Source organism: Taudactylus pleione, unplaced genomic scaffold (genome assembly GCF_031769625.1).
Source record: "Taudactylus pleione unplaced genomic scaffold, aTauple2 ptg000199l, whole genome shotgun sequence".
Classification (NCBI taxonomy): Eukaryota; Metazoa; Chordata; class Amphibia; order Anura; family Myobatrachidae; genus Taudactylus; species Taudactylus pleione.
In genome coordinates this window covers 7166295-7181444 of record NW_028284601.1, presented here as the reverse complement: position 1 = coordinate 7181444, position 15150 = coordinate 7166295, and the positions used below count along the sequence as shown (strand labels likewise).

The window sequence follows — 15150 nt, the reverse complement described above, 5'->3', positions numbered from 1 at the left end:
CAGTATAATTTACCTACATTAGTTATCAGGCACAATGATCCCTATGGCTACATGCATTTTCTGAAAAGTATTAGTGTGTTTTCATCAACACGTAGCTCTTACTAACTGCTTTGGGGCTCATTTACATTTGGATGTAAGTCAGGTTTAGGACACGCCTCTCAGATGTAGCAGTACACGCCCACTTTACCGCCGCGCTCCTAGGTGCTGCTTTCACAATCTACCTGAAATGCTTTTTCAAAAGTAGGCAAGTATGACTTGTGGGGACCAGAAACGTGTAGTGTGTGTGTGTGTTTATAAAGTTGTGAGGCTTATCTGCCCAAGTCAGGTAACCACAATAACACGGAAACACCCACGTCGTTGTTGTCAAGTCGAGGAGCACAGTAATGGCACCTGGGCCATCTGGGTCTGGGATTTAGTTCTGTTCCCCTTGCAGTATCCCTCCTTCCTTCCACCAGCAGCACGGATCCATCCTTACTTCTGCCGCGGCTCGGGTCTGGAGGAACAGTCTTGCAAGATGATGATGCAACATCTCGTGAGACTGAACTGCAGTGAAGCTCCGCTGGCGGCTGCTGTATACAGAAAAGCTGAGTCGCGGGGAGGACCAGACCAGAAGGCAGTGTAATGCTGTACTTTGCAGACTGAGTACCAGTATGGGGATAGTGTGTGGGGGCCCTGGGGAATCCACCCCTGCCACCCCACTGGTAATCTGGCTCTGCAAACTGGCATTACCAGTATGCACTAAGTCACACTTAACTTCATATAGTGGGGCAAAAAAGTATTTGGACAGCCACCGATTGTGCAAGTTGTTGCACTTTAAAAGATGAGAGAGGTCTGTAATTTCCATCATAGGTACACTTCAACTGTTAGAGAGAATCTGAACAAAAAATTCCGGAAATCACATTGTATGATTGTTAAACAATTTATTTGTATATTCTTGTGGAAAATAAATATTTGGACACCTACCAACCAGCAGAATTCTGGCTTTCACAGACCTGTAACTTCTTCTTTAGGAAGCTCATCTATCCTCCACTCATTACCTGTATTAATGCACCTGTTTGAACTGGTTAACTGTATAAAAGACACCTGTCCACACCCTCAAACAGTCAGACTGCAACCTCTCCACCATGGCCAAGACCAGAGAGCTGTCTAAGGACACCATGGACAAAATTGTAGACCTGCACAAGGCTGGGATGAGCTACTCGACAATAGGCAAGCAGCTTGGTGAGAAGAGTTCAACTGTTGGCGCAATTATTAAAAAATGGAAGAAAATACAAGATCACTGACAATCTCCCTCGACCAGGGGCTCCATGCAAGATCTCACCTCGTGGGGTATCAATGATCTTGAGAATGGTGAGGGATCAGCCCAGAACTACACGGGGGGACATGGTCAATGACCTCAAGAGAGCTGGGACCACAATCACAAAGGTTTCCATTAGTAACACACTATGTCGTCATGGATTCAAATCCTGCAGCACCCGAAAGGTCCCCCTGCTTAAGCCAGCACATGTCCAGGCCCGTCTAAAGTTTGCACGTGACCATCTGGATGATCCAGAGGAGGATTGGGAGAATGTCATGTGGTTAGATGAGACCAAAATAGAACTTTTTGGTATAAACTCCACACGCCGTGTTTGGAGGGAGAAGAATGATGAGTGGCATCCCAAAATCACCATCCCCACTGTGAAGCATGGGGGTGGAAACATCATGCTTTGGGGATGCTTTTCTGCAAAAGGGACAAGACGACTGATCCGTATTACAGAGAGGATGAATGGGGACATGTATCGTGGCATTTTGGGGAAAAACCCCCTTCCCTCAGTAAGAGCATTGATGCAACGTGGCTGGGTCTTCCAGCATGACAATGACCCCAAACACACCACACGGGCAACTAAAGAGTGGCTCCGTAAGAAGCATTTCAAGGTCCTGGATTGGCCTAGCCAGTCTCCAGACCTCAACCCAATAGAAAAGCTGTGGAGGGAGCTGAAAGTCCGTCTTGCCCGGCGACAGCCCCAAAACATGACACATCTAGAGAAGATCTGCATTGAAGAGTGGGCCAAAATACCTGCTGCAGTGTGTGCAAACCTGGTCAAGAACTACAGGAAACATTTGACCTCTGTAATTGCCAACCGAGGTTACTTTACAAAGTATTGAGTTAAACTTTTTGATTGTCCAAATATTTTTTTACTGAAAGAATATACAAATAAATTGTTTAAAAATCATACAATGTGATTTCCGGATTTTTTTCCTCTGATTCTGTCTCTCACAGTTGAAGTGTACCTATGATGGAAATTACAGACCTCTCTCATCTTTTAAAGTGCAACAACTTGCACAATTGGTGGCTGTCCAAACACTTTTTTGCCCTACTGTATATCAAACTCCCATTTACCCATAGATTGTAAGCTTTTGAGCTGGGCACTCTACCCTCTGTGTTAGTCTAGTTTTATTACAGTGCATGCTGGTGCTATATAAATGTTAATGTAAGAAAACGAGGGTGCTGAGTGTCTCTCCTGACCATCCGCTATTGACATATAATACGTGGAGCTCCTTATAGGGAAAAACCTGTAGTTTTCGACATGCCTTCATGTAGATGTCTGTGTATTAGGATAAAGATGTAACTTTTGCCTGTGTATTAATAGGTGAGAGAGCTGATGCCGCCATCCCAATATCTGTGTATGGATGGGGTAAGAGGTCTGTTTTCTGATGTCCTGCTATTAGAAAATTTGGGGTCTGTGTTTTGATGTCTCAAAGCCTAAACATACACAGTGACTCTCCGAATGGAACTTTGCAGGGCATGCGCCAAAGGTGAGCAGGGGTGCGCCCAACATCCAGCCACTGGCTTTACTGATGTCTGTGTATCAGAAGGAGGTTAGAGGCCAATATCCTGATGTCTGTGTATTAGGAGGAGGTGAGAGGTCTGTATCCTGATGTCTGTGTATTAGGAGGAGGTGAGAGGTCTGTGGGGGTCATTCATACCCACTCAGGAGCGGCAGTACGCTCGCAAGTGGGTCGATGTTCCCCACTGCGCATGCGCACGACGGAGGGAGCTCCGTCGTGCGCATGCGCGAGACCCGGGGAGCGACGGGCTTCCCATCGCTCAGGGTCTCGCACCAATCGATGTTGATTGACAGCACGCCCCCTTTGGTGAGCATGCCGGGGGGCATGCCTACCGTCTGAAGCCGGCCCCACTGACATCACTAGTGATATCAGTGGGAGTGATTTTGGATCTGATAGAGCCAAAATCACTCCAGGGCTTGTGGCAGGGAGACCCTACCGCAGGGTCTCCGTCGCAAGTCCGATGGTCGCGATGGTCAAGACCATCGCGACCATCTTTTTGGCCGCTCGCATATGCTGTGGGTGGTCACCTACAGCTATGCGAGCGGCCAGGAGGCCGCTCCATTTTCATGGAGGAGGGCCCTGATTCAGAGCGAGCGCTCTGGTCAGAGCGTCCGGCTCTGAATCAGGCCCTGTATCCTGATGTCTGTGTATTAGGAGGAGGTGAGAGGTCAGTATCCTGATGTCTGTTTATAAGGAGGAGGTGAGAGGTCAGCATCCTGATGTCCGTATATTAGGAGGAGGTGAGAGGTCTGTATACTGATGTCTGTGTATTAGGAGGTGAGAGGTCAGTATCCTGATGTCTGTGTATTAGGAGGAGGTGAGAGGTCTGTATACTGATGTCTGTTTATAAGGAGAAGGTGAGAGGTCAGTATCCCGATGTCTGTGTATTAGGAGGTGAGAGGTCTGTATACTGATGTCTGTGTATTAGGAGGAGGTGAGAGGTCAGTATCCTGATGTCTGTGTATTAGGAGGAGATGAGAGGTCTGTATACTGATGTCTGTTTATAAGGAGGAGGTGAGAGTTCAGTATCCTGATGTCTGTGTATTAGGAGGAGGTGAGAGGTCAGTATACTGATGTCTGTGTATTAGGAGGAGGTGAGAGGTCAGTATCCTGATGTCTGTGTATTAGGAGGAGATGAGAGGTCTGTATACTGATGTCTGTTTATAAGGAGGAGGTGAGAGGTCAGTATCCTGATGTCTGTGTATTAGGAGGAGGTGAGAGGTCTGTATCCTGATGCCTGTGTATTAGGATGAAATGGGAGGTCTCTGTAGCCTGATGTCTTTGTATTAGGAGGAGGAGAACAGTCTGTGTCCTGATTACTTTGTATTAGGAGGAGGAGAGAGGTCTGTGTCCTGATGTCTGTATATGAGGTGAGAGGTCTGTATCCCTATGTCTGTGTATTAGGAGGTGAGAGGTCTGTATCCTGATGTATGTGTATTAGGAGGAGGTGAGTGGTATGTGTCCTGATCTCTGCGTATAAGGAGGAAGGGATATGTCTGTATCCTGATGTCTGTGTATTAGGAGGAGGTGAGAGGTCTGTGTCCTGATGTCTGTGTATTAGGAGGAGGTGAGAGGTCTCTGTAGCTTGATGTCTTTGTATTAGGAGGAGGAGAACGGTCTTTGTCCTGATTACTTTGTATTAGGAGGAGGAGAGAGGTCTTATCCCTATGTCTGTGTATTAGGAGGAGGTGAGAGGACTGTATCCTGATGTCTGTGTATTAGGAGGAGGTGAGAGGTCTGTATCCTGATGTATGTGTATTAGGAGGAGGTTAGAGGTCTGTATCCTGATGTCTGTGTGTTAGGAGGAGATGAGAGGTCTATGTCCTGATGTATGTGTATTAGGAGGAGGTGAGAGGTCTGTATCCTGATGTCTGTGTATTAAGATGAGGTGAAAGGTCTGTATTCTGATGTATGTGTATGAGGTGAGAGGTCTGTATCCCTATTAGGAGGAGGTGAGAGGTCTGTATCCTGATGTCTGTGTATTAGGAGGAGGTGAGAGGTCTGTATCCTGATGTCTGTGTATTAGGATGAGGTGGGAGGTCTCTGTCCTGATGTCTGTGTATTAGAAGGAAGAAAGAGGTCGGTATCCCTATGTCTGTGTATTAGGAGGAGAGGTCTGTATCCTGATATCTGTGTATTAGGAGGAGGGGAGAGGTCTGTTTCCTGATATCTGTGTATTAGGATGAGGTGAGAGGTCTGTGTCCTGATGTCTGTGTATTAGAAGGAAGAAAGAGGTCTGTATCCTGATGTCTGTGTATCAGGAGCAGGTGAGGTATTTTTCCTGATGTCTGTTTATTAGGAGGTGAGAGGTCTGTATCCTGATGTCTGTGTATTGGGAGGAGGGGAGAGGTCTGTTTCCTGATATCTGTGTATTAGGATGAGGTGGGAGGTCTCTGTGTCCTGATGTCTGTGTATTAGGAGGAGTATGGAGGTTTGTGTCCTGATATCTGTGTATTAGGATGAGGTGGGAGGTTTCTGGATCCTGATGCCTGTCTGGAAATTCAACTTGTTTTTGGGTTATATACGCAAATTTCAAGCTTCCCCAGAATGTACCTAGGGGATATCTGCTGCTGTCCTCCATTTTCGATTACAAAAGCAGTCCCCATCGGTTCATATAGCGGTAATGGGTTATGGGCTACAGCACCGCATTTATTATTGGCCGTCCCCACCGCTACGCACGAGCATTAGGCTGGTCGGGTCAGTACCCAGAACCAAAGTGATAGCATAAGCCATCACTTTTACTTCCTACTCTTCACCGGAATAGACTCTTGTCGTAGCCCATATACCTGCAGGAGATTTATGCTTAGACAGAACATTATCAAAATGCAGGATGTGATAAATAGGCCCCCAAGTCCTTTACTGAGGGGTGCACATCCGTAACCACTCTGCCACGGGAGGGGGCAACTACGAATATGCCTACTCTATATGTACTGCTAATAGCTGTGTGTGACCTGACGTGTGTGTTTTAGGAAGAGGGGAGATGTCTGTGCCCTGATGTTATATTAGGGGGAGGTGAGTGGTCCTTGACCTGATTGTGTATTAGGAAGAGGGGAGATGTCTGTCCCCTGATGTTATATTAGGGGGTGGTGAGTGGTCCTTGTCCTGATTGTGTATTAGGAAGCGGGAGAGGTGTGTGCCCTGATGTTATATTAGGGGGAGGTGAGTGGTCATTGTCCTGATTGTGTATTAGGAAGCAGGAGAGGTGTGTGCCCTAATTTTGTATTAGGAGGAGTTAAGTAGTCCTAGTTGTTTATTAGGAAGAGGGGAGATGTCTGTGCCCTGATGTTATATTAGGGGGAGGTGAGTGGTCCTTGTCCTGATTGTGTATTAGAAAGTGGGAGAGGTGTGTGCCCTGATATTATATTAGGGGGAGGTGAGTGGTCCTTGTCCTGATAGTTTATTAGGAAGAGGGGAGATGTCTGTCCCCTGATATTATATTAGGGGGAGGTGAGTGGTCCTTGTCCTGATTGTGTATTAGGAAGCAGGAGAGGTGTGTGCCCTAATTTTGTATTAGGAGAAGATAAGTAGTCCTAGTAGTTTATTAGGAAGAGGGGAGAGATACTCTTGTTCTAGAAGGAGGTGATAAATCGGATTTATGAGTAACGTGACGGTCTGCCTATTAGGGGACATACATATATGCACAAAAAAGTAACATTAATTAACATAACAATATAGAACATTATTAATAAGCCCCCATAATGGCAAATAAAATAATTTTGACAGCAGTGTCTAAACACAAGTGAAATATTATTTTAGCTACTAGTTTCTAATATATTTTCTTTCCATTTCAGTTGGTTCTTCAATTATAAATAATATATGCACCTTATAATCAGGAGCTGTATATGAGGTGAATGGCTGGCATATAAAGGGTTCATTCTCAGACTTCAGTGACAGACTGCAAGCTCTTGAGACACCCTGAACTTTGTAGTGTGACTTGCACTATATATCCCTGACTGGATGGTAATGCAAGATTCTGTAAAATCTCTCCATTTTTCTTGTTCTGGGACCAGGGTGTGCTGGGGTTAATTGGATTTACCTCTCGGCTTGCCCTGCACTTAGCTGGACTTGTGGCACAGAGTGGGGAGGGGGACTGGCCAGAGCAGGCAGTGCAGGAGTTAAAGGCCCTTGTATTTCCGGGTGTGCTCATTGCTCAGGGCTGGGAGAGGGAGGGAGAGAGAAGAGCATCCCCCATGTACTCCCTGTTACACACACAGCAAGGACTGAGCATCTTCCTGCAGGGAGCCAGGAGAGGAGACCCTGGCTGATACACCATCACACACCGGCTGGAGCAGCAGCAGCAGAGAGGGGGGGAGCACCAGTCCTAGTGCTGCTGTTTGGGGGTCTTGTCTGCACACCCCACCCACTGCTCCTCCAGATCATCACTCATTTGGAGTGTGACAGATCCTGCAGCCCTGATGGACAGGCAGAAGCTCTGAGCCAGGAGGGGGATCTCTCCATGCTCCAGCCCTGCGGACCCCGGCTCCAGCACTCTCACCTCCCATTGTCTCCAGCCGAGAGGACAGTCACGGGCTTATAGCACACGGAATGGCACAAAGGGTAGGTCTCTTCCATTGTGGTGGCAGCAGCCGGCTCCCCTGCGCTGTAGGCCGGCATCGTAGCTTCTGCTCAGCCGCTGGGCACCGGGAGCTCTGTCCTCTGTGTGTGTGCGCGGTGGTGATTTACCGGGGGCGGGGGGTACAGTACATGCATCTGTCTCAGAATATATATTGTGTATATATATATATATATAATCTGCAGCATTCTGCACTTTGTCTGCCCCGATACAGCTGCCCATAGGAGTTATATACAGTATATGCTCCTAATACAGCTGCCCATAGGAGTTATATACAGTGTATGTCCCTAATACAGCTGCCCATAGGAGTTACATACAGTATATGCCCCTAATACAGCTGCCCATAGGAGTTATATACAGTGTATGCCCCTAATACAGCTGCTCATAGGAGTTATATACAGTATATGCCCCTAATAAAGCTGCCCATAGGAGTTATATACAATATATGTCCCTGATACAGCTGCTCATAGGAGTTATATACAGTATATGCCCTTAATACAGCTGTCCTTAGGAGTTATATACAGTATATGCCCCTAATACAGCTGCCCATAGGAGTTATATACAGTATATGCCCTTAATACAGCTGCCCATAGGAGTTATATACAGTATATGCCCCTAATACAGCTTCCCATAGGAGCTATATACAGTATATGCCCCTAATATAGCTACCCATAGGAGTTATATACAGCATATGCCCCTGATACAGCTGTCCATAGGAGTTCTATACGGTATATGCCTATAGGAGATATATACAGTATATTAAAATAGGGTTTATCTACAGCTGCCCATAGGAGTTCTATAGAGTATCTGCACACAATAGTTTTTATACAGTATCTGCCCATAAGGGGTTATATACATCTGCAATTGGAAATTATATACAGATGCCCATAGCAGTTATATTTAATGTATGTGTATATTATACACACACATATATCCATACTAGTTCTATACAGTATCTGCTCATAGGGGTTGTATACATCTGCAATTAGGAAGTATAAACATCTGCCCATAGGAGTTCCATACAGTACCTGCCAATAGGAGTATAAATCTGCCCGTTGGGGTACAATGACCCAGTTCCCCAAGCCATGCCAATACTTCCACCCCATTTCTCGGATGCTGTGCTCAGATGACACCCCCTCTGCATTGTATCCATGAGGACATATAATAATATACATATCCCAGGGCTGGTTAGTACAGCGCTATACAACAACACCCCTTTATCTCTGTAATAGGTTCCGCAGCCAGTATCATATAATAGTCACAGCTGATACCAGGGGACCCCACAATGTGTCTCCCCAGCCAGTCCCCGGGGCCACCCACTGAGTGTCCACTCAACCCCGCACAGCCCCTCATATACATTATATATATATTATATACATATATACATCCTAACTCTCATATTCATCACAGCTCTATCTGTGCTAATAACCCAGCTGTACCCCCGAGTTCTCCTGCACACAGCCTCACTACATGTGCGACACTACACCGACACTTCCCCAGTGTAGCTGCCGGCTAGTGAGTCCCTCTGTCTGCTCAGCACTCAGGTAGGAGAACACGGGGAGAGATTCAGGGGATAACCCCACATTGTGCTGAGGGGCAGATTCAGCCTGGCAGCTAAGCAAATGTGTGACTTGTCTGCCTTTGCTTAGTGTTGTGTGCCTGGTGTTGTGTGTCTGTGTCTATGCTTGGTGTTGTGTGTCTGTGCCTATGCTTGGTGTTGTGTGTCTATAAATGGTGTTGTGTATTGTGCGTATGCTAGTGTTGTGTGTCTGTGTCTATGCTTGTTGTGTATCTGTGCCTATGCTTGGTGTTGTGTCTGTGCCTATGCTTGGTGTTGTGTGTCTGTGCCTATGCTTGGTGTTGTGTGTCTGTGCCTATGCTTAGTCTTGTGTATCTCTACCTATGCTTAGTGTTATGTATCTGTGCCTATGCTTAGTGTTGTGTATCTGTGCCTATGATTAGTATTGTGTGTCTGTGCCTATGCTTAGTGTTGTGTGTCTGTGCCTATGCTTAGTGTTGTGTATCTGTGCCTATGCTTATTGTGTGTCTGCGCCTATGCTTAGTGTTGTACTATTGCTACAAAAATGAACTTTTTAAAAAACACAACAGAAACCTGTCTTGTGTCTGTGTGTGTGTTTTAGTCTCTGCTATATATTTATATATATATAAATATATATATACATATATATATATATATATATATATATATATATTGTACACTAAAGTAGAGGCTCTCTAAATTACATTATAAATTCGATTATATTAGCAAAATAACAGTACTTTATTTCAGCACATAGTACAGTACACAAGTTTGTGCTGTATTTTTGTTTAAATTTCGGTCACAAACCTACCCAACAGAAGTTCACACGGTTTTTCAACCTCCTGTAACTCTCCAGGGCCAGGGCAGGAAAAATGTAAAAAGTCAGAGCTGGCGAGAGATTTGCATTTTAGAAAAGTTTCTTTACAGTTGACTGACTGCTGTCTGGGAGCTGGGGGAGTGGAATGTGGGAAGGAAAAATGAAATATAAATATATTAAAATACATCTATCAGAATAAACACAAGTTGTGTAGTAGGTTTGAAGGGGAAATATGGGGGCGAATAGAGCTTGGTTAAAGTACTGTGTGTAGGTTATTCTGCTGTAAATAAGGTTAGATATAAAAGTATAGTAAAAAAAAATCCTTACGTATGGGACATTAGTGCTTTATTTAGTATTTTTAGGAAACTAGTGTGCAAGTTTTATTTCAGTGGATTTTGTAGTGTTGGAACAGTTTAGAAGCCGTAAAACTTTTCTAGAAACTGCATTTTTTTTCGAGTAAACCAAATGAAACCTCTACATTTTAGGACTTCGGTTTTATTTGGGAAAACAGGTTTCATATGCTTGACTGCCACAAAACAAATAAAAATAAATTAATGCAAAAATGTACTCCTGAAAATGTAATTTAAAAAATGTGGTTCAGTTGTTTAATATTTTCAGCCAATCGTATGGAAGTTTGTTAAAAAGAAATATTTTTATTTTCACTCAAAAAGTAAGTACTTCAAATGACACTATATTCTAAGGTGGAGTTAATTCTTTTAAGAGGTCAACTGGAGATGATAAAAATTTTTGTAAGATTCTTTTACGGTTCTGTTACCAATTTTATACATACTTTTAAAACAAATTTTTAAAAGCCGAAAATTTAACATTTAAGGTAAAGTATTACCAATGCACTGATTAGGTCTGCTTCTACCTATATATCTGTGTGTGTGTGTGTGTGTGTGTGTGTGTATGTGTGTATATATATATATATATATATATGTATATATATATATATATATATATATATATATATATATATATAAAAATAAAAAAAATGTATAAGTGCTTGCAAATTATTTAGTAGTGCCGATTTGTTTTTGTATCAATTATATAATAAATTGCAGCAGGCATTGGTGTGTTTATATTATAATGGAATATATTGTATATTTGTGCCTATTTAACAAAGCAGTTTGAAATTGTATGTTTATATAATAGTACACATGTATCTGTATATGGCATAATAGTGCAGATTATTAATGTATAGGCATATTGTATTCTATATACAGTCTACATTTTTGTATGTATGTAATAGTACATATTATGCTATACTGTTCTGTAGTATAGGTTATATGTTTATGTATTGTGTATGGCTGTATAAAATATACAAACATCTAGAAAATGTATCATAGCACAGATTATACCTTTTTGTGTATCTTGCATTCTATTACAGGCTACACATTTTTGTGTATATAGTATTAAATCACATATTACATTTTTGTGTATGGTATTACAGTACATATTTTACATTTGTGTGCATATGGTATTATAGTACAGATTATACATTTTGTGAATATGATATTATTGTGCAGATTATACATATTTGTGTGTCTGGTACATAGTACAGAGTATACATTTTTGTGTATCTTGTGTTTTAGTACAGATTATACATTTTGTGTATATGGTATTTCAGTGCAGATTATACTGTTTTATGCACTGGTATAACAGTACAAAATTATATTTTGTATGTATATAGTATTCCAGTACAGACTATGCATTTATGTGGTATTACAGAACAGATTATATTTTTTGTATCTAGTATTATAGAATATAATAGAATATACTTTCTTGTGTAGATAGTACAGTACAGATGATATATTTTGTGCATATAGTATTACAGTACATATTATATATTTTGTGCATATAGTATTACAGTACAGATTATATATTTTGTGCATATAGTATTATAGTACAGATTATATATTTTGTGCATATAGTATTACAGTACAGATGATATATTTTGTGTAAGTGGTATTATAGTACAGATTATATATTTTGTGCATATAGTATTACAGTACAGATGATATATTTTGTGTAAGTGGTATTATAGTACAGATTATACATTTTTGTGTATATGCTATAACAGTACAGACTATACATGACTTTCTGTATGATGTACTGTTGATGTTGTAAATGAGAACAGGGACTCCTGTGCAGTGTATTTGTGATCGGTAAGTAACCTCTCTCCGCCCTGTGCTTGCAGTACGATGAAATGGTGCATTACCCAGGGTTAGATGGGATCCCCCTGGCTGGCTTTGGGGATGCTCATACAGGAAGAATCATGCAGCACCACTCCCTCAGCCAGAGCTCGCCCTATGGGTCTGCAGGGGCAGCTCATCGGCTCCCAATGCCTCCCGGGATGGGCAGCAATGACAGCCTGAAGAGGGAGAAGGATGAGATTTATGGGTAAGAGACTGGCACCCCCATAAGCTCAGGGCCAGCTGTACACCATGCATATCCATGTTATTATTCATGCATATACAGTAGTATGTAGTGCCGGCAAGTAGGAGAGAACCAAGGCTGGTTTTGTGTATTCCTATGTCTCCTAGCTGTATCTGTGAGGATTGTATATAAACACATTTTGTCCACTCTCTCTGTTTAGTGATGTTACCTGTGGGTTAGCATCCCTGAATATAGACACTTCTATACATTATAAGCCACCAGGTTGAGGTCAGCTCTCTTGCCCACTGGGCCTTACTGAGGAATGGGAATTGTGCTCATTAGAAAATTCAGTGGCGCTCGGTAATGCTGGGAAATTAGTCATAATGGTGTAACACCAAGCACCTCACGGTCCTATAATATTATTAATTTTTCTTTCTCTGACGTGTTGTGCTTGTATATTATATGTGACACATATGCGGGAGAGGGAAGTATGCAAACATGATTTACAAGTCATTCTAAAACATCCTTCAAACTTTCCAGTATATTGTATGAAGGTATTTTCATGTACAGAATTTTTTATCTGGGTTTTCACACTACATGCTCATGTATGTAGCGTGTGTTCTTATCCCCCCCCCCGAGGTATGATCATGTTTGGAGCTCTCTTCCTGGTAGTTCACGCAAGAGATAAGACAATTCAGTACTTCCTGTATTTACGGGATATGTACACTGTATATATACTGCCATATAGTGCTGTTTTTGGATAACCAAAAGTTCTACAGCTCTCTCTCTCTCTCTCTCTCTCTCTCTCTCTCTCTCTCTCTCTCTCTCTCTCTCTCTCTCTCTCTCTCTCTATGTATATATATATATATGTAGCTGTGTAGCAAAATGCTTGCTTAACCCTGTATAAGTGCCTACAATCATAGTTGTGTATTAAAATGGAGATGTGTGTTTATTAAAATATATGATTAGACTTATTCACAGTCCTTGGCATGGTTTTGTTCTTGTCTGATATTATACAATGCCCCAATTGGGTTCAAGCATTTAAGTATAACATAAACAGAGTCTCTGGTTGGAATTTGGGACGTAATGTTGTATTTCTTTAATCTATGTCTAGTTTCCTTATATTCCTATTATGGCATCTCTCCATTGTATAAATTCCATCCATTCAAACATTGCCACATGAATTGTGATCCGCAGAGCTTGCAATCTAGTTGTAGAGCTGAAACGAATTGTACGGTGTGACTGATAAGCAATAATTACATCATTTTTTTTATTTATTTTTTTCCTTCCTGTTTAAGAACCGGGGTCTGAAATTCTCTTGTTAAAGTAGTGTAAAAGAGACCATATGTAACACAATACCACCCACAGTACGTCTAAAAATATACAGACACGTGTGCAGGTCTAAAAATACATGTCTTTATAAACTGACGGTATATGCTATATATACAAACAAATGTATCTATACACGTTACCTATATACACTCATTTATCCATAAACAGAGTGATCTATAAATGTACACAGATACATGTATATGCTTTGTACACATACGTTTGCCTTGGAGCATATCTAAGAATTAGTGAAACTAATATTTATAATTGTATACATGCCTGTGGTGGTTTGTGAGGCAGAGTTCTCCCTGCTGTAGCAATTCAGTCGTGCATGTAAGTAACCAGTGCTCATGTTAGTTCTAATTTTAATACTGAATTTTACATAGGTTACAGCAATGTTTTTTTTGTTTTGTTTTTTTTATCAGTGGGAAAGTGCTTTCACTATATTTTAGTCTATAAGTAGAATATTCCCTTTGTAGTCAGCTTTACATTAACACAACAGTCCAGACAGAGGCAATGTTAAGAATTGAATTAGAGTGCAAGCTCTTGAAATCACAGCTGGATAATATTGCGCTCCAGCCATGTACATTATATGTGTGAAAGTGAGCGATTTCATTGCCCTCCACACACACGTGACATCTTGACGTGTAACTGTAACGCTGTCTCCCCCTCCTCCAGACACCCCCTCTTTCCCCTGCTGGCGCTGGTGTTCGAGAAGTGTGAGTTGGCTACTTGTTCTCCACGAGATAATTCCGGCTCCTTCCCAGGGGGGGATGTGTGCTCCTCCGACTCATTCAACGAAGACATTGCGGTATTCGCGAAGCAGGTCAGTTTGACCAACAGTAATAAGTAATAGTTTATGTGATGTGTTTCATCAAGACTCTGAAAAGGTGCATTTAATTAACAATAATAGAGGAAGGGTCGTTTAGAAGCCAAGAATGTTGATGGTAGAAAAAAGCCAGTTGGCTTGTCTTACGACTGCCAGTTCGTCATTAGCATATATTTTATATAACTGCCACCTAAGGGATTGCAGCTTTGTTTGGTTTTATTCAATGCCCCAAAACCATGTTATCTTTCTCTTGGCCTTCTGCCAGGAAATGCAGGTATCAATCTTGCAGCTCTTTAGGTGTTTGAACTACAAGTCCCAGCATTGTAATTCCCAAACAGCTGAAAACCTAACACCAACCAGGCCTGACCTAAAGCTTTTTTTGTTTTGTTTTTTAAATACAGCAGGGTACTCAGGCACTTGTAGTTCCAGGGCTGATGGAGTGTGTATAAAAACAAAAAGGCACTGCCATTTTTGAGAAATGTTGTGTTATTATTATGTTTTTTCATTTTCTATAATCCCCAGTGTACTGCGTGAGCCTATAAAAACTCTGGAGAGAGCATATGATACAGCGCGTGGCCAGTATGCTACTAGAGTGCCTTAGCTTGAGACCCTGCCCATATATTGTTCTATCATCATTCCCAGTGGCTGTTTTTTTTTTTTTTTTATTATTATTATTTTATTACTATTTTTGTTTTATTTTTTTGCAAAAGACAAAAAAAAAATTCAATTTTTTTTTCAAAAGTGAAACGTCCTTTTTCAGTGACCAAAAGCTGAGGTACAATTACTTTAAAAGTGCCATTGACAGGACATGCTGATACTTGGGGGGTATAGTTACTAAAGTGCGGGTTTTTAGA

The 15150-nt window shown here is 41.9% G+C and overlaps 1 protein-coding gene across 5 annotated transcripts in view; it reads left to right on the top strand.

Annotated features, from left to right (window-relative positions):
- MEIS3 (Meis homeobox 3) overlaps positions 1 to 15150 on the top strand; it is a 148355-nt gene that overhangs the window by 102743 nt on the left and 30462 nt on the right. For 3 of the 5 annotated variants that reach the window (XM_088477080.1, XM_088477083.1, XM_088477082.1), the window contains exons 2-3: positions 11960 to 12162; positions 14146 to 14293. In XM_088477080.1, the coding sequence (XP_088333206.1) occupies positions 11960 to 12162; positions 14146 to 14293 (351 nt within the window). Of the gene's footprint in view, positions 1 to 6993; positions 7387 to 11959; positions 12163 to 14145; positions 14294 to 15150 lie in introns of those variants that run through there. The other 2 variants (XM_088477081.1, XM_088477084.1) reach the window with 1 other exon arrangement.